Consider the following 21,018-nt stretch of genomic DNA (forward strand, 5'->3'; position numbering starts at 1 on the left):
GAGACTTTGTTTGCTATCAAAATTCAACAATCTTTTTGTGGAATATATCAATGATCTAGACTTGAATGCAGGGGGTATGATTAAGAAATTTGCAGATGATACTAAAATCGGCTGTGTGGTTGATAATGAAGAAGAAAGCTGCGGACTGCAAGAAGATATCAATAGGTCAGGTGGGCAAAACAGTGGCAAATGGAATTCAATCTGGATAAATGTGAGGTAATGCATTTTGGGAGGGTTAACAAGGCAAGGGAATACACATTAAATGGTAGGACACTGAAAAGTGTAGAGGAACAAAGGGACCTTGGAGTGCAGGTCCACAGATCCCTGAAGGTAGCAGGCCAGGTAGATAAGGTGGTTAAGAAGGCATACGGAATAATTGTTTTTATTAGCCAAGGCATAGAATACAAGAGCAGGGAGGTTATGCTTGAACTGTATAAAACACTAGTCAGGCCACAGCTAGAATACTGCGTGCAGTTCTGGTCACCACATTACAGGAAAGATGTGATTGCACTGGAGAGGGTACAGAGGAGATTTACGAGGATGTTGCCGGGACTGGAGAATTTTAGCTATGAGGAAAGATTGAATAGACTGGATTGTTTTCTTTGGAACAGAGGAGGCTGAGGGGAAACCTTATTGAGGTGTATAAAATTATGAGGGGCTTAGATAGAGTGGATAGGGTGGACATATTTCCCTTAGCAGAGGGGTCAACAGCTAAGAGGCACAGATTTAAAGTAATTGGTAGAAGGATTAGAGGGGATTTGAGGGGAAATTTCTTCACCCAGAGGGTGGTGAAGGTCTGGAACCCACTGCCTGAAAGGGTGATAGAGGCAGAAACCCTCACCACATTTAAAAAGTACTTAGATGTGCACTTGAAGTGCCGTAACCTACAGGGCTACGGACCAAGAGCTGGAAAGTGGGGTTAGGTTGGATAGCTCTTTGTTGGCTGGTGCGGAATGGCCTCCTTCTGTGCTGTAAATTTCTATGATTCTATGATTAAAAGAAGAAATCAAATTAAAATGAGGAAAGAAACTGCCTACCTTCCTGTTCCAAGTTTTGGGTATATCATAGATATGCTTCTGGGTACAGTGATGCTGGTCACTCCTGTAAGCAGTATGTGCATCTTATGTTTAGGGATGTGCCCATGCTGCCCAATGTCTAATTATATGATAGCATGGTCTGGGGGTATAACAATTGGACGACCTTGTGATCTAAACTGGATATTGCATCTTTCACAGCTGGTCTCACTAGTGTAGCTCCATTTTGTTGGCCCGGCAACAGTTGCCGCCAGGTGAGAAAATCATGTCAGCTGACCTGTGCAGTCTGCGGATCAACATTGAAGTCAGGCCCTGATGAGGTAATCAGAGTCCGATCAGCATAATTAAAGAAGGACCCTGCTATCTTCTGATGGGTGTCCCACTGATGCCAAAACAGCAGGTTAAAATTGCAACCTACGTAAGGCAGTGGGATCAGGTGGGGGTGGGGTGAGTCACTACAGGCATTTTAACTGCCCTAACAACCAGTTTCTGCTGGGTGAGCAGGGTTAAAATTGGCCCTAGAATCTTCCTGGTCCGGGTTGCTCAGTACCAAACACTCACATTTAAGCAAAAATGTTTTTTTTACACAAAAATAGAAAAAAGAAAAGCAGAAGTTAATATAATTCTATTTACCAAGAAAAGGTATTAACATCATGTGGTAGGTAATCCTGGTGTTATTCACAAACATTAATCTGAAATGATTTTCCGGCTACATAGGAATCAGTGGCAAAAGAATGATATAATCCAGGGCAAGCCTATTATTTTCAGATGCTTTAAATTCCTTTCATTTAATTTTGACTCAAAAAGTATTGATTAACTATGGTTTGTGCTGAGTTTCTTAACAACTACAAGTGACAGATCTTTGCTTTTGTATCTTACCTTCACAAGAGGACAAAATGTCTTATATTGGGTCAGTTGTAAAGTACTCAAGGAGAATATAGATATGAGGAAACAATGCTACAAGATGTGAAACTTCCCTACACAGAGTCACATGTCCTCCCCACACGGCTTGGCAGACTGCTGATTGAGCCATTTCTTTGCCTCCTGCATCTATTCTACTCTATTTGTGGAGATCAGAGTTTTATTCTGTACCACTGGAAGATTTCCAATCCTCAGTTGGGGTGATTGGAATAGAAATGAATTGCTCCTTTATGCAAAATGCATTAAATGCTGAAATGTATCCTGTACCATTAGAATGGGCTTTTAGATTAGGAATGCTGTACAAGTGTTAGTGCTGGAAGATGGAAGTTTTCCAGTAATTTTATAAATCTGTCCTCCTGGGACAGATATTATGGGGGAGGGGTATATAAAGAATTTGGGTGCGCATTCCCATGACTTTCTATCAATAGTAAACAGAAAATTCATGGGGAGCACGGCCTGTATTCCTGATATGCACTCCCAACAGAAAAGCTCTGTGCTCGGATCAGAAAATCATAAATTTACTACTCATGTCAGTTTGGATACACATGATGGTCAGAAAATCAAGTGCACTGTGAAGGAGAATTTCAACATGTACTCTAAATGGGTGAAGCTCGCCACCGGAAGTGCAAAGTCAGATGGTGCCAAATCAGGAGCAGCTTTGTGCCATGGCCCCCCACACATTCGGAACTGAATAGAAAATGCCCACGGTCATTTCACAAGATTGAATTATTTAGCATTTCTATTTTTTTTTAAATAAAAGAAAACTTCCTCTCCCTTTCTTAAATCTTTTCCAGAAAGAATGAAAAAACTTACATTTAAATAGTGCTTTTCACATCCTCAGGACATTCAAAAGTGCTTCACAGCCAATGAATTACTTTTGACATGTAGTCAACATTATAGGAAAACACAGCTGCCAAAATGTACACAGCAAAGTCCCACAAACGAGCAATAAGATAAATGACAAGATCTGTTTTAGTGAAGTTGGTTGAGGGATAAATATTAGACAGGGCACCGGGAAAACGCTATTTTCTCACCTCCTTTTGTTTTCATTGGGCCCGAGTTTGGTGAAAGCAAGTCTTTAATTACCTTAATTTTCAACCGCCTCCACTCATAAATTTAGTTTTGCATAAATAAATAATTTATAAATTTAGCCTTTCAACCAATACAGTTGTTTTGAGATGTAACTATTTTAGAGGACAAACTGAAATTTGGCTAGCATGCCACTTAGTACTGTGGTTGAACAATGATAGTTAGGGATAGACTGCACCACCTTTTTCTGAGATGTTGCATTATCATTAGCACAGAGACATTTAACCGGTCGACAAACTAATTACACATGACTGATATTTGTCTTTAATCCAAGTCGACAATTTATGCAAAAGTGCAAAGGATACTCTTTAATAACAAGATTCACCATTAATGTTTTCACACTTACTTATTATGAGTGATATTCAGGATCAGTATAATTAGTCCTAGAATCAATGCGATCGCACCCAGAACCAGCGTGGCAATTTTCCAAGTAGTTCCTTAAAGGACAGAGATATATTATATTAGTAATACCTATATAATTTTAGGAGCACTCTATCCACTGGATTATAGAAAATATCAATTGATTAGCAAGTGCACAGTGAGGCAATCTCTGAGGAGAGTTTACATCATCATCATTGGCAGTCCCTTGGAATTGAGGAAGGCTTGATTCCGCTCTTAAAATGAGTCCTTAGGTGGCTGAACACCTAAGCAATAGACACCTACCTGAACTGTCACTAATTTTCAGGGAAACCTGTCCATATGTGAACAAATGCTTTTTTAATCTTATTCATGACAGATATCACCTTCTTAACAGTCATGCATATGTGTATATGGATTTCATGGCAGACTAATCACAAAAGTAAAAGCCCACGTGATCCAGGGCAAACTGGCAAGTTGGATCCAAAATTGGCTCAGAGGTAGGAAGCAGAGGGTAATGGTTGATGGGTGTTTTTGTGACTGGAAGGATGCTTCCAGTGGGGTTCCACAGGGCTCAGTACTGGGTCCCTTGCTTTTTGTGGTATAAGTCAATGATCGAGACTTGAATATAGGGGGTATGATTAAGAAGTTTACAGATGATACTAAAATCGACTGTGTGGTTGATAATGAAGAAGAAAGTTGCAGACTGCAGGAAGATATCAATTAATTGGTCAGGTGGGCAGAACGGTGGCAAATGGAACTTAATCTGGAGAAGTGTGAGGTAATGCATTTGGGGAGGGCTAACAAGGAAAGGGTATACACATTAAATGGTAGGACACTGAGAAGTGTAGAGGAACAAAGGGACCTTGGAGATATGTACACAGATCCTTGAAGGTAGCAGGCCAGGTGGATAAGGTGGTTAAGAAGGCATATGGAATACTTGCCTTTATTCGCCGAGGCATAGAATACAAGAGCAGGATGGTTATGCTTCAACTGTATAAAACACTAGTTAGGCCACAGCTAGAGTACTGCTTGCAGTTCTGGTCACCGCATTACCTAGAGCTGGTAAGTGGGATTAGACTGGACAGCTTCTTGTTGGCTGGCGCAGACACGATGGCCAGTATATTATAAGAATATAAGAACATAAAAAATAGGAGCAGGAGTAGGCCATACGGCCCCTCGAGCCTGCTCCGCCATTTAGTACGATCATTGCTGATCCGATCATGGACTCAGGTCCACTTTCCTGCCTGCTCCCCATAACCCCTTATTCCCTTACCAGTTAAGAAACTGTCTATCTCTGTCTTAAATATACTCAATAACCCAGCCTCCACAGCTCTCCTGGGCAGAGAATTCCATAGATTTACAACCCTCTGAGAGAAGACATTCCTCATCTCAGTTTTAAATGGGTGGCTCCTTATTCTGAGATTATGTCCCCTATTTTTAGCTCCTTATTCTGAGATTATGTCCCCTATGAGTGGAAACATCCTCTCTGCATCCACCTTGTCGAGCCCCCTCAATATCTTATATATTTCGATAAGATCAGCTCTCATTCTTCTGAACTGCAATGTGCATAGGCCCAACCTACTCAACTGTTGTGTATGTAATAACTGTTAGACTGAGTACTGTTTAACTCCAAGAGGTACGACCTTGGCTCTGCTTTATTAAGGCCCAAAGTGACTAATATACAAAATGGCTGGCCTTTTATACTTGGCTGCACACACGTGCGTGCAGCCCAATGGCTTCCAACAGTGACGCCATCTAGTGGTTAGTGATCCCAAAAGTACATACATGACAATACCCCCCTCTGAGATATTAACACAGTCTTTTACAAATTGAGGCGGTCTGGTGTTTTACGCTCCTGGGTTGACAATCTCAGTTCAACTCCAGCCTTGGGTGAGTGTTCAGAGTCTGTTGTGACTGGTGGCTGGGTGGCTGACCTGATGGGTGTGGCAATGGCCATGTCAGGGATTGAAAGTCCATTTTCATTGAACATGTCAGTGTTTGAAAATCCCGATTCACTGATGACCACCGAGTCCTCTGATAACTGGGAATATGTTGGTTGGTTGTCGATTGTCTCTTCCTCGGACTGTTCTGGTTTGTCTGTGTGCCGCAGCTTTGTCTGATCCATATGTTTCCTGCATGTTTGTCCATTTTTGAGCTTGACAATAAATACTCTGTTGCCCTCCTTGACCATGACAGTACCAGTGATCCACTTGGGACCCTGACCATAATTCAGAATATATACAGGATAATTCGCAGAAATATCGCGAGACAGAGCTGTGCGATCGTGATACCCTTGCTGACTTTGTCTTCTATATTCAACATGATTATTCAAGTCAGGGTGTACAAGAGATAGCTTGTCTTAAGACCTCGCTTCATCATTAGTTCAGCAGGCGAGACCTCGGTAAGCGTGTGTGGTCTTGTCCTGTAACTAAGCAGTATGCATGACAAGCGGGTCTGCAGTGACCCTTGGGTTACTCGCTTCATACTCTGCTTTATAATTTGGACAGCAAGTTCTGCTTGCCCATTGGATGCAGGTTTGAATGGTGCTGACCTTACATATTTGACACCATTGAGTTTCATGACCTCTTGAAACTCCTGACTGGTGAAGCACGATCCGTTGTCACTAACAACAATGTCAGGCAGACCATGTGTCACGAACATGACACTGAGATTCTCAATGGTAGCTGTGGATGTGCTGGATGACATGATTATACACTCTATCCATTTCGAATATGCATCCACTACAACTAAAAACATCTTCCTCAGGAAGGGACCTGTAAAGTCTATGTGGATCCTGGACCATGGTCTGGACGGCCACGACCACAGACTCAGCGGCGATTCCACTGGTGCTTTGCTGAGCTGCATGCAAGTGTTGCACTAATGCACACATGATTCCAGCTCAGAGTCAATTCCCGGCCACCATACATGAGACCTGGCGAATGCTTTCATCATTACAGTGCGGGGATGTGTGCTATGTAGCTCACGTACAAATTTTTCTCTCCTTTTCTTGGGTATAACAACACGATTGCCCCACAGTATACAATCTGACTGAATAGACAGTTTGTCTTTGTGACGAATGTAAGCTTTGGTCTCCTCACACGTGTATGGTAGATCAATCACCTTTGAGGATGCAACTCTTCACCACCGATAAAATCGGGTCCTGGCTGGTCCAGGTCTTAACTTGTTGAGCCGTGACAGGGATTCCTTCATTCTTAAAAGCATCCATAACTAACAATAGGTCCACCAGTTGTGGCGTTTCCACCTCCGGCTCAAAGCATCGGCACAATTCTCGGTGCCAGGTCTATGGCGAATTACATAATCATAAGCGGATAATGACACATTGATATTGATGCTATTGTTTTCAGAGAACATTGAAATGAGCGGCTTGTGATCTGTCTCCAGTTCGAACTGAAGAACAAACAGGTACTGATGCATCACAGAAACATAGAAACATAGAAAATAGGTGCAGGAGTAGGCCATTCGGCCCTTCGAGCCTGCACCACCATTCAATATGATCATGGCTGATCATTCACCTCAGTACCCCTTTCCCGTTTTCTCTCCATACCCCTTGATCCCTTTAGCCGTAAGGGCTATGTCTAACTCCCTCTTGAATATATCCAATGAACTGGCATCAACGACTCTCTGCGGTAGGGAATTCCACAGGTTAACAACTCTCTGAGTGAAGAAGTTCCTCCTCATCTCAGTCCTGAATGGCCTACCCCTTATTCTAAGACTGTGTCCCCTGGTTCTGGACTTCCCCAACATCGGGAACATTGTTCCCGCATCTAACCTATCCCGTCCCGTCAGAATCTTATACGTTTCTATGAGATCCCCTCTCATCCTTCTAAACTCCAGTGTATAAAGGCCCAGTTGATCCAGTCTCTCCTCATTTGTCAGTCCAGCCATCCCTGGAATCAGTCTGGTGAACCTTCACTGCACTCCCTCAATAGCAAGAACGTCCTTCCTCAGATTAGGAGACCAAAAGTGAACACAATATTCCAGGTGAGGCCTCACCAAGGCCCTGTACAATTGCAGTAAGACCTCCTTGCTCCTATACTCAAATCCCCTAGCTATGAAGGCCAACATGCCATTTGCCTTCTTCACCGCCTGCTGCAACTGCATGCCAACTTTCAATGACTGATGAATCATGACACCCAGGTCTCGTTGCACCTCCCCTTTTCCTAATCTGCCACCGTTCAGATAATACACTGCCCTTGTGTTTCTGCCACCAAAGTGGATAATCTCACATTTATTCACATTATACTGCATCTGCCATGCATTTGCCCACTCACCCAACCTGTCCAAATCACCCTGCAGCCTCTTAGCATCCTCCTCACAGCTCACACCACCACCCAGTTTAGTGTCATCTGCAAACTTGGAGATATTACACTCAATTCTTTCATCCAAATCATTAATGTATAATGTAAAGAGCTGGGGTCCCAGCACTGAGCCCTGTGGCACTCCACTAGTCACTGCCTCCCATTCCGAAAAGGACCCGCTTATCCCGACTCTCTGCTTCCTGTCTGTCAACCAATTCTCTATCCACGCCAGTACATTACCCCCAAAACCATGTGCTTTGATTTTACACACCAATCTCTTATGTGGGACCTTGTCAAATGCCTTTTGAAAGTCCAAATACACCACATCCACTGGTGCTCCCTTGTCCACGCTACTAGTTACATCCTCAAAAAATTCCAGAAGATTTATCAAGCATGATTTCCCTTTCACAAATCCATGCTGACTTGGACCGATCCTGTCACTGCTCTCCAAATGCGCTGCTGTTTCATCCTTAATAATTGACTCCAACATTTTCCCCACTACTGATCTCAGACTAACCGGTCTATAATTACCCATTTTCTCTTTCCCTCCTTTTTCAAAAGTGGTGTTACATTTGCTACCTTCCAGTCCATAGGAACTGATCCAGAGTCGATAGACTGTTGGAAAATGATCACCAATGCATCCACTATTTCTAGGGCCACCTCTTTAAGTACTCTGGGATGCAGACTATCAGGCCCCGGGGATTTATCGGCCTTCAATCCCATCAATTTCCCGAACACAATTTCCCGCCTTATAAGGATATCCTTCAGTTCCTCCTTCTCACTAGACCCCCGATCCCCTAGTACATCCAGAAGGTTATTTGTGTCTTCCTTCGTGAAGAAAGAACCAAAATATTTGTTCAATTGGTCTGCCGTTGCTTTGTTCCCCATTATAAATTCACCTGAGTCCGACTGCAAGGGACCTACGTTCGTCTTTACTAATCTTTTTCTCTTCACATATCTATAGAAGCTTTTGCAGTCAGTTTTTGCAGACAAGATAGAGGCAGAAAGGTTGTTTCCACTGGTCGGGGAGACTAGAACTAGGGGGCACAGCCTCAAAATACGGGGGAGCCAATTTAAAACCAAGTTGAGAAGTAATTTCTTCTCCCAGAGGGTTGTGAATCTGTGGAATTCTCTGCCCAAGGATTCAGTTGAGGCTAGCTCATTGAATGTATTCAAATCACAGATAGATAGATTTTTAACCAATAAGGGAATTAAGGGTTACGGGAAGCGAGCGGGTAAGTGGAGCTGAGTCCACAGCCAGATCAGCCATGATCTTGTTGAATGGCGGAGCAGGCTCGAGGGGCTAGATGGCTTACTACTGTTCCTAATTCTTATGTTCTTATGTTCTTATTATATTTATGATCACGGCAAGCTTCCTCTCGTACTCTATTTTCCCCCTCCTAATGAAACCCTTTGTCCTCCTCTGCTGAATTCTAAATTTCTCCCAGTCCTCAGGTTTGCTGCTTTTTCTGGCCAATTTATATGCCTCGTCCTTGGATCTAACACTATCCTTAATTTTCCTTGTTAGCCACGGTTGAGCCATCTTCCCTGTTTTATTTTTACTCCAGACAGGGATGTACAACTGTTGAAGTTCATCCATGTGATCTATAAATGTTTGCTATTGCCTATCCACCGTCAACCCTTTAAGTAACATTTGCCAGTCTATTCTAGCCAATTTGCGCCTCATGCCATCGAAGTTAAGGACCCTAGTTTCTGAATTAACTGTGTCACTCTCCATCTTAATGAAGAATTCTACCATATTATGGCCACTCATCCCCAAGGGGCCTCGCACAACAAGATTGCTAATTAGTCCCTTCTCGTTACACATCACCCAGTCTAGGATGGCCAGCTCTCTAGTTAGTTCCTCGACATATTGGTCAAGAAAACCATCTCTAATACACTCCAAGAAATCCTCCTCCACCGCATTGCTGCCAGTTTGGTTAGCCCAATCTATATGTCAATTAAAGTCGCCCATGATAACTGCTGTACCTGTATTGCACACATCCCTTATTTCTTCTTTGATGCTGTCCCCAACCTCTCTACTACTATTTGGTGGCCTGTACACAACTCCCACTAGCGTTTTCTGCCCTTTGGTATTCTGCAGTTCCACCCATACCGATTCCACATCATCCAAGCCAATGTCTTTCCTTACTATTACATTAATTTCCTTTTTAACCAGCAACGCCACCCCGTCTCCTTTTCCTCTCTGTCTATCCTTCCTAAATGCTGAGTATCCTGGATGTTGAGTTCCCAGCCTTGGTCACCCTGGAGCCATGTCTCCGTGATGCCAACCACATCGTATCCGTTAACTGCTATCTGCGCAGTTAATTCGTCCACCTTGTTCCGAATACTCCTCGCATTGAGGCACAGCGCCTTCAGGCTTGTCTTTTTAACACACTTTGACCCTTTAGAATTCTGCTGTAAAGTGCCCCTTTTTGTTTTTTGCCTTGGGTTTCTCTGCCCTCCACTTTTACTCTTCTCCTTTCTATTTTTTGCTTCTGTCTCCATTTTATTCCCCTCTGTCTCCTGCATAGGTTCCCATCCCCCTACCATATTAGTTTAACTCCTCCCAAACAGCACTAGCAAACACTCCCCCTCGGACATTGGTTCTGGTCCTGCCCAGGTGCAGACCGTCCGGTTTGTACTGGTCCCACCTCCCCCAGCACCGGTTCCAATGTCCCAGGAATTTGAATCCCTCCCTTCTGCTCAAGCCACGTATTCATCTGAGCTATCCTGCGATTCCTACTCCGATTAGCACGTGGCACTGATAGCAATCCTGAGATTACTACTTTTAAGGTCCTACTTTTTAATTTAACTCCGAGCTCCTTAAATTCATCGCGTAGGACCTCATCCCGTTTTTTACCAATATCGATGGTACCTATGTGTACCATGACAACTGGCTGTTCACCCTCCATTTTCAGAATGTCCTGCACCCGCTCTGAGACATCCTTGACCCTTGCACCAGGGAGGCAACATACCATCCTGGAGTCTCGGTTGCGGCCGCAGAAACGCCTATCTATTCCCCTTACAATCGAATCCCCTATCACTATTGCTCTCCCACTCTTTTTCCTGCCCTCCTGTGCAGCAGAGCCAGCTGCGGTGCCATGAACTTGGCTGCTGTTGCTCCCCCCTGATGAGTCATCCCCCCCAATAGTACTCAAAGCGGTGTATCTGTTTTGCAGGGGGATGACCGCAGGGGATCCCTGCACTACCTTCCTTGCACTGCTCTTCCTGTTGGTCTTCCATTCCCTATCTAGCTGTGGACCCTTTACCTGTGGTAAGACCAACTCACTAAACGTGCTATTCACATCATTCTCAGCATCGTGGATGCTCCAGAGTGAATCCACCCGCAGCTCCAATTCCGCAACGCGGTCCGTCAGGAGCTGGAGGTGGATACACTTCCCGCACACGTAGTCGTCAGGGCCACCAGAGGCGTCCCTGATTTCCCACATGGTACAGGAGGAGCATAACACATGTCCGAGCTCTCCTGCCATGACTTAACCTCTAGATTAACTTGATTTGGGAACAACAAGGCTAAAGGTTACTTACTGAAATAGAAAAGAAAAAGAAAAGCTACTTACCAATCACCAGCCAATAACTTACCCCCTTAGTTGTGACGTCACCTTTCGATTTCTTTCTACTTCTTTTTTGCCTTCTCACCCCGTTGCAGCTGCACAAGCCGCGCCTCTCCATCGCACTCCCCGAACTGCCGCCGCATTGGGCCTTTTATAGGCCGGCCTCAGCGATCTCCCGCCTCTCCAACGCACTCGTTTTAACCCCATACACACAGGCTAGTGCTTCTTTCGCTACCAGGATGTAGGCTCTTTCCGCTTTAGACAAACCTTTTGAAGCATATGCGACTGGTTGAAGTTTACCTGACTCATTAGCTTGTTGGAGTATGCAACCAATTCCATATGACGAAGTATCACAGGCAAATAGTAAACATTTACATGGGTCATAATATATCAGTAGCTTTTTAGAGCAAAGCAGATTAGTGGCTTTCTCAAAAGCTCTGTCTTGAGACGCACCCCACACCCAGTTGTTGCCTTTTCTTAGCAGCATGTGCAGTGGTTCTAATAAGGTGCGCAATTTAGGTAAGAAGTTACTGAAGTAGTTGAGTAGACCCAGGAATGAATGCAGCTCTGTCACATTCTGCGTCTTGGGTGCATTCTTGATGGCCTTGGTTTTCGCGTCCATGGGCCTGATGCCGTCAGCAGCAATTTTCCTCCCGAGGAATTCGACCTCTGGTGCCATGAAGACGCACTTTGAGCATTTCAGTCTGAGTCCCACTTTGTCCAGACGATGTAGAACCTCTTCCAGGTTGTTCAGATGTCCCTCGGAGTCACGACCTGTGATCAGGATGTCATCTTGGAACACGACGGTTCTGTGAATGGACCTCAGTAGACTCTCCATGTTCCTCAGAAATATTGCTGCAGCCGAGCGAATTCCAAGATGGCACGTGTGATAAATAAACAGACCTTTAAGCGTGTTAATGCACGTAAGTTTCTTCGACGTCTCGACCAGCTTTTGTGTCATGTAGGCCGACGTCAAGTCCAGTTTGGTGAACGACTCCCCCCCCCCTCCCCCCCCGCTAGCGTTGCAAACAAGTCATCAGCCTTTGGTAATGGGTACTGATCCTGTTTCAAAACCCTGATGATCGTATCCTTGCAGTCTCCACAGATTCTGACTGTGCCATCACTTTTCAGCACAGGAACAAAGGGGCTGGCCCATTCATTAAATTCGACCGGTGATATGATCCCTTCATGCTGGAGTCTGTCCAGTTCAATTTCGACTTTCTCCCTCATCATATATGGAACTGCCCGTGTTTTATGATGGTCGGGTCTTGCATCTGAGTGCACGTGGATCTGTACCTTGGCTCCTGTGAAGTTGCCGATGCCTGGTTCAAACAGCGAGGGAAACTTGCTCAGTACTTGGACACATGTATCTTTCTCCGGCGACAATGCCTTGATGTCGTTCCGATCGCATCTGATTTTTTCAAGCCAGTTCCTGCCGAACAGCGGTGGGCCATTGTGTGGGACATTCCATAGCGGTAACTCGTGAACCGCACCGTCATATGACACTTGAATTGTGGCATTGCCAATCACTTTTATGAGTTCTTTGGTGTACTTGGCATTGACTGGACTCAGCCTGGGCCTCAGAGCCTTAGTATCCCACAGCTTGTCAAATGCCCTCTGGCTCATTATTGATTGACTCGCCCCCGTGTCCAGTTCCATCGATACCGGCACCCCATTAAATTTCACGTTGATCATTATCAGTTTGCTCTTAGTTAGGAACGAGTACAGTCCATACACTTCCTTCTCTGTATCTCGGATTGCGTATCATCATCCTCCACATGGTGTGTTGCAACACGCTTGCTCATCTGCGGACACTTGCGCTGGAGATGCCCCACTCTCAGACAGCCTTTGCAACTATATTGCTTAAATCGGCACTGCTGATGCCAGTGATTTCCCCCACAACGCCAACATGGAGAAATCTGATGCATTCCCACTGGCGGACTTTGGGCAGCCACAGGTTTCGCGTACGCAATTGGGTAGGCCCTGCTTTGTGCCGCTCTGCCGAACGCCGAATGAATCATATTTTCAGTACTTGCCGAGTTTCAATTTTTCATTGATATCTGCTTTAGACTTCTATGTATGACTGAGCGATCCTGATGGCCCTGTTCAAGTCCAACGTCTCCGCCACCAGTAGTTTATGCAGGATCACCTCGTGGTTGATGCCGATTTCAAAGAAGTCCCGCAGCATGTCTGCCAACACAGCCCCGAATTTACACGGTCCCACTAGACGTCTCAAGTCGGCAACGAATTCCGTCCCCTTCTGGCCCTCTGAGCGAACGTGCATGTAAAACCTGTATCTCGGATGATGATGCCTTCGTCTGGCTTTAGATGGTCCTGTACCAGTGTACACAATTCTTCATACGTCTTCTCTGTTTGACTCACAGGCAGGAGCAGATTCTTTATCTGACCATAAATTTTTGGACCGCAAACCGCGAGGAACACCGCCCGGCGCCGAGCTGCGTTGCTGACCTCCTTCATTTTGTTGGCGATGAAGAACTGGCTCAAACGACTTACAAAGTCTGCCCAATCTTCTCCTTCCACAAATCGCTCCAACAATGCTCATTTTTGCATGCAAGGGTTCTTGTTGCCTCGTCGCCAAATGTTATGTATGCAATAACTGTTAGACTGAATACTGTTTAACTCCAAGAGGTATGACCTTGGCTCTGCTTTATTAAGGCCCAAAGTGACTAATATACAAAATGGCTGGCCTTTTATACTTGGGCTGCACACACATGCGTGCAGTCCAATGGCCTCCAACAGTGACGCCATCTAGTGGCTAGTGATCCCAAAAGTACATGCATGACATCAACCTATCTGCATAAGTCAACCCCCTCATCTCTGGAATCAATCTAGTGAACCTTCTCTGAACAGCCTTGAATGCAAGTATATCCTTCCTTAAATTCGGAGACCAAAACTGTACGCAGTACTCTAGCTTTGGCCTTACCAATACCCTGTACAGTTGTAGCAGGACTTCTCTGCTTTTATACTCTATCCCCCTTGCAATAAAGGTCAACATTCCATTTGCCTTCCTGATTATTTGCTGTGCATGCCTGATTATTTGCTGTGCCTGCATACTAACTTTTTGTGTTTCATGCACAAGGGCTCCCAGGTCCCTCTGTACTGCACCACTTTGCAATTTTTCTTCATTTAAATAATAATTTGCTTTTCTATTTTATCTGCCAAAGTGGATAACCTCACATTTTCCCGCATTATATTCCATCTGCCAAATTTTTGCCCACTCACTAAGCCTGTCTATATCCTTTTGCAGATTTTTTGTGTCCTCTTCACAATTTGCTTTCCCACCCATCTTTGTATCATCAGCAAACTGTCTTCTGGGGATGTGTCTTCTGGGGAGCCCTGTCCTCTAAGGAGGACACAAACAACCTTCCGGATATAAAATGGGTCAGAGGGTCTAGTAAGGAGGAGGAACTGAGGGAAATCTTTATTAGTCGGGAAATTGTGTTGGGGAAATTGATGGGATTGAAGGCCGATAAATCCCCAGGGCCTGATGGACTGCATCCCAGAGTACTTAAGGAGGTGGCCTTGGAAATAGCGGATGCATTGACAGTCATTTTCCAACATTCCATTGACTCTGGATCAGTTCCTATCGAGTGGAGGGTAGCCAATGTAACCCCACTTTTTAAAAAAGGAGGGAGAGAGAAAACAGGGAATTATAGACCGGTCAGCCTGACCTCAGTAGTGGGTAAAATGATGGAATCAATTATTAAGGATGTCTTGGCAGCGCATTTGGAAAATGGTGACATGATAGGTCCAAGTCAGCATGGATTTGTGAAAGGGAAATCATGCTTGACAAATCTTCTGGAATTTTTTGAGGATGTTTCCAGTAAAGTGGACAAAGGAGAACCAGTTGATGTGGTATATTTGGACTTTCAGAAGGCTTTCGACAAGGTCCCACACAAGAGATTAATGTGCAAAGTTAAAGCACATGGGATTGGGGGTAGTGTGCTGACATGGATTGAGAACTGGATGTCAGACAGGAAGCAAAGAGTAGGAGTAAATGGGTACTTTTCAGAATGGCAGGCAATGACTAGTGGGGTACCGCAAGGTTCTGTGCTGGGGCCCCAGCTGTTTACATTGTACATTAATGATTTAGATGAGGGGATTAAATGCAGTATCTCCAAATTTGCGGATGACACTAAGTTGGGTGGCAGTGTGAGCTGCGAGGTGGATGCTATGAGGCTGCAGAGTGACTTGGATAGGTTAGGTGAGTGGGCAAATGAATGGCAGATGAAGTATAATGTGGATAAATGTGAGGTTATCCACTTTGGTGGTAAAAACAGAGAGACAGACTATTATCTGAATGGTGACAGATTAGGAAAAGGGAAGGTGCAACGAGACCTGGGTGTCATGGTACATCAGTCATTGAAGGTTGGCATGCAGGTACAGCAGGCGGTTAAGAAAGCAAATGGCATGTTGGCCTTCATAGCGAGGGGATTTGAGTACAGGGGCAGGGAGGTGTTGCTACAGTTGTACAGGGCCTTGCTGAGGCCACACCTGGAGTATTGTGTACAGTTTTGGTCTCCTAACTTGAGGAAGGACATTCTTGCTATTGAGGGAGTGCAGCGAAGATTCACCAGACTGATTCCCGGGATGGTGGGACTGACCTATCAAGAAAGACTGGATCAACTGTGCTTGTATTCACTGGAGTTCAGAAGAATGAGAGGGGACCTCATAGAAACGTTTAAAATTCTGACGGGTTTAGACAAGTAGATGCAGGAAGAATGTTCCCAATGTTGGAGAAGTCCAGAACCAGGGATCACAGTCTAAGGATAAGGGGTAAGCCATTTAGGACCGAGATGAGGAGAAACTTCTTCACCCAGAGAGTGGTGAACCTGTGAAATTCTCTACCACAGAAAGTAGTTGAGGCCAATTCACTAAATATATTCAAATGGGAGTTGGATGAAGTCCTTACTACTCGGGGGATCAAGGGGTATGGCGAGAAAGTAGGAAGGGGGTACTGAAGTTTCATGTTCAGCCATGAACTCATTGAATGGCGGTGCAGGCTAGAAGGGCTGAATGGCCTGCTCCTGCACCTATTTTCTATGTTTCTATGTTTCTATGTCCTCTGTCGCTTCAGGAAGTCAGGAAGACTTACAATTTGCAAAGTCAGTGAGACCTTGGGATGGGCGGTTCCAGTGAAACTTCAGGGTGTGACTTATCTTCCAAGGGGACCAATCATATACAAAGGGTGGAGCATGTCCATTTTCACAGCACAAATAAGCGCGTCCATAAAATTATGAGGGGCCTAGATATATTGAATAGAAAGGGCCTATTTCCATTTGCAGAGGGGTCAACAACCAGGGGGCATAAATTTAAAGTAATTGGTAGAAGATTTAGAGGGGATTATGGGGAAATTTCTTCACCCAGAGGGTTGTGAGGGTCTGGAACTCACTGCCTGAATGGGTGGTAGAAGCAGAAACCTTCACCACATTTAAAAAGTACTTGGATTTGCACTTGAAGTGCTACAACCTGCAGGGCTATGGACCTATAGCTGGAAAGTGGGATTAGGCTGGATAGCCTCTTATTGGCTGGCACGAACACGATGGGCCAAAATGGCCTCCTTCCGTGCTGTAAATTTCTATGATTCTATGATATATATAGATAGGAAAGTGAGAGTTCAGAAAAAGATAAATCAAAATTTCTATTACAATTTTCGACTTAAAGTTAAAATACTAAGTGAAAAGTACAAAATGTAATGTCAGATTTTCACTTTAAACATAAAGTCTAAATAATTTACATAAAAATACATAGAAGTTACAAAAGGCCATTCGGCCCAACCAATCCACACAAATAAATAGTCCTAATCACATTTACCCGCCCTGTTCACATATCTCTTCCACTCTTTTTCCTTCATCCACCTATCCAATCCAATGTTGATATTGTTTCTGCCTCAACCACAAACCGTGGAAGTGAATTCCACAGCCTCATAACTCTGTGCAAAGATGTTTCTCCTGCCCTATGTTCTAAATGTCTTACCTTCGCTAGTATCTTCCCTTTTATAATTAGTCCATTTGATTTTATTGCTCTAACTAAATTATTTTATTCCGTGCAATTTTTTAATGATCTCATAGAAGAGGGGTGGAAGAGATGAACTTGGATGGCTGCTCTGGTAGCAGTCATGCAGCCAGACAATTGGAAGGAAAAGCAAGAAGCAGTGATTGGGAACAGGAAGTGAAGGGCAGGACATGACAGAGTCACTGGAGGAATGTACGATGTGGAGGAAGAGACTATAGCCTTGCCTAATTAGGATCAGATATTTTCCAATTTTTCTGTCTTTAATTGTATCTATATGTTAATTTCTTACTGTGTGTGCTTTAATTTTGTATCAGTTTTTTTTGTCACTTTATTTTATGATTTCCTAGTTTATTGCTTACTCCCCCTACTTTTCTCTCTTTCCATTACCATCTTTGTAATTTTTTTCATTATTTCTATTCTTTCTTGTCCCTCTCTCAGACTAGTCACCTTTCATAGTTGAGGGAGCAGACACCAGCCCTACTCATAAACCGATCTAAATTCCGCTAGGAAGTATGCAAGGCAACACAGGATGACTGGCCTCTGAATTTGTGAAATAGAACATCAATAACAGTAGAATTATTGAAAGCACTTCTGTTCCCACAATTATTTAGGCACCATTTTTAAAAAGCCATAAATGCACTGACCCTGAATTTGCACGGTGTGCTCCGCTGGTGGTGGTAATCTCTGCTTCTGGCTCCATACAGGGTTAGGAGCGGTCACCTTATCAACATGGTAGGGGTGGATGCTTGTGCCTGAGGGTGGTGGGTGGGAAACATGAATCCGAGTGGGCTGCTTGGTGGAAGCCGCTACAGGCTCCCCTCGCTTCCCCCTGCCCCCAACCCCAAAAAGTGCTGGCACACAGATGGATTTCCCCCATCCCACTTTATAGGATGGCCAATCCAATCAGGTAATAATCTAGTTTCTAGGGGTTTTCAGGCCAGGACTCCATGAAACCTTGGTAGGCAACACATCCACTGCTGAGATGACACCAGGTATGTCCTGACGTCCAGGTCACTCGGTGTTAGAGAGGTAGGGACTGAAGAAATTCCCAGTCTCCAGTCCCGCCATTCCTACATCATGGGCTTATGTTTGGGATGGAAAAAGGATTTGACCCAAACAGGTCTCGATGGAAACTTAGTTTCCTGCAGACAAAAAGCAGGAAACTATAGACCAGTTAGCCTACATCTGTGGTTGGGAAAATGTTGGAGTCCATTATTAAAGAAGCAGTAGCAGGACATTTGGAAAAGCAAAATTCGGTCAGGCAGAGTCAGCATGGATTTATGAAGGGGAAGTCATGTTTGACAAATTTGCTGGAGTTCTTTGAGGATGTAACGAACAGGGTGGATAAAGGGGAATCAGTGGATGTGGTGTATTTAGACTTCCAGAAGGCATTTAACAAGGTGCCACATAAAAGATTACTGCACAAAATAAAAGTTCACGGGGTTGGGGGTAATATATTAACATGGATAAAGGATTGGCTAACTAACAGAGAACAGAGAGTCGGGATAAATAGTTCATTCTCTGGTTGGCAATCAGTAACTAGTGGGGTGCCGCAGGGATCAGTGCTGGGACACCAACTATTTACAATCTATATTAACGACTTGGAGGAAGGGACCGAGTGTAACTTGGCCAAGTTTGCTGACAATACAAAGATGGCAGGAAAAGCAATGTGTGAGGAGGACACAAAAAATCTGCAAAAGGACATAGACAGGCTAAGTGAGTGGGCAAAAATTTGGCAGATGGAGTATAATGTTGGAAAGTGAGAGGTCATGCACTTTGGCAGAAAAAAATCAAAGAGCAAGTTATTATTTAAATGGAGAAAGATTTCAAAGTGCCGCAGTACAGCGGGACCTGGGGGTACTTGTGCATGAAACACAAAAGGATAGTATGCAGGTACAGCAAGTGATCAGGAAGGCCAATGGTATCTTGGCCTTTATTGCAAAGAGGATGGAGTATAAAAGCAGGGAATTCTTGCTACAGCTATATAAGGTATTGGTGAGGCCACACCTGGAATACTGCATGCAGTTTTGGTTTCCATATTTACAAAAGGATATACTTGCTTTGGAGGCAGTTGAGAGAAGGTTCACTAGGTTGATTCTGGGGATGAGGGGGTTGATTTATGAGGAAAGGTTAAGTAGGTTGGGCCTCTATTCATTGGAATTCAGAAGAATGAGAGGTGATATTATCGAAACGTATAAGATTATGAGGGGGCTTGACAAGATGGATTCAGAGAGGATGTTTCCACTGATCGGGGAGACTAGAACTAGAGGGCATGATCTTAGAATAAGGGATCGCCCATTTAAAACAGAGATGAGGAGAAATTTCTTTTCTCAGAGGGTTGTAAATCTGTGGAGTTTGCTGCCTCAGAGAGCTGTGGAAGCTGGGACATTGAATAAATTTAAGACAGAAATAGACAGTTTCTTAAACAATAAGGGGATAAGGGGTAATGGGGAGCAGGCAGGGAAGTGGAGCTGAGTCCATGATCAGATCAGCCATGATCTTATTGAATGGCGGAGCAGGCTTGAGGGGCCATATGGCCGACTCTTGTTCTTATTTCTTATGTTCTAATGTACTTATCCAAGTCCCAACTGATTTGTTACTATTTCCACTGCCAATCTATGCTGGAAGTACGCCATTTTAAGGTCCATTGTGTCTAAGTATTAATGCCATTTCCTGAAAGCACATATTTTCCGAAAGCAAATCATTGTCTTACCATCAGTGAATTTGAATCTCACTGTTTTATCATTTTCTTTAGAGTATGTGATGTTTTCAAAAGTAGGGTCGGAAGAGTCAGAGACATAATTAGTCACAGGGATGTTTGTTGATTTTTCAACATTTTCTGTCTGGGCTTCTGAAACTTCAATATGATTACCTGAAATAAAGAGAGTAAACATCAGATTACATCAACAGTGATCCAAATCTTTATCTTTACTGCCTTGGCTTAAAGACCCATTTGGGCATAGCACAGGGAGCAAAATTAGGTGCAAAGGGTTGCACTCCTATTTAAATAGATGGAAAATTGGGCTGTCTCCATTATGAGAATGCAATCTACCCTGTCCGATTTTACTTTCGGCACTGCACCGAGGCAATGCTTCATGGTCAAGTACTGAAGATGAAAAACTACTTCTTCGTTTCTCAAAGTGTTGGAACTAAAAGGGATGATAGCACGGAGAGGGGGCGATTTCTGGTTTTGGGCGAACTTCAGGTGAGCGGAGCGATCACACCGCCTGCTCGATACCTTTGGCAGTAGACATGATCGATTTTGGTGATTGGGCCCTATTATAATAAACCTGGTGAGCTGCTGACAGACAACTCACTGATCGGGCAGTGCATGGGTGGGATGGGGGAGCATAAAATCTAGCGGTTCCTCCATAGATCCCAGCTGGCAGACACACCTTAAGGGGAGGGGGAATGGAGAAACTGGCAGCGAGAACAATGAATTTTGTGGGGCCAATAGGAGTATTCACACTCCTTCTGGCCACTAACAGAATTTAAAAGATTTACTTGCGGCTTGCAACAGTCCATTTAACGAGCACTGGTTAAGCCATTTGATGTTCAGTTCTACTGGGTGGAGCATGCGCAGTGTGCACTCCACCCGTTGGAAGACCAAAACTGCATCAGGGTCTGAATTACATCTTAGAAGCCCGCTTTAAATAAATTAATGAGGCTTTCACTTTTTTTGGG

At 44.2% G+C, this 21,018-nt stretch overlaps 1 protein-coding gene across 2 annotated transcripts in view; it reads right to left on the bottom strand.

Moving 5' to 3' along the window:
* Window positions 1–21,018, bottom strand: part of LOC139239486 (uncharacterized) — a 38,841-nt gene that overhangs the window by 1,405 nt on the left and 16,418 nt on the right. For both annotated transcript variants that reach the window (XM_070868279.1, XM_070868271.1), the window contains 2 exons: window positions 20,048–20,206; window positions 3,391–3,481 (listed from right to left, as the gene is read on the bottom strand). In XM_070868279.1, coding sequence (XP_070724380.1) covers window positions 3,391–3,481; window positions 20,048–20,206 — 250 coding nt within the window. The remainder of the gene's footprint in view (window positions 1–3,390; window positions 3,482–20,047; window positions 20,207–21,018) is intronic.

Source organism: Pristiophorus japonicus, chromosome 2 (assembly GCF_044704955.1).
Source record: "Pristiophorus japonicus isolate sPriJap1 chromosome 2, sPriJap1.hap1, whole genome shotgun sequence".
Classification (NCBI taxonomy): domain Eukaryota; kingdom Metazoa; phylum Chordata; class Chondrichthyes; family Pristiophoridae; genus Pristiophorus; species Pristiophorus japonicus.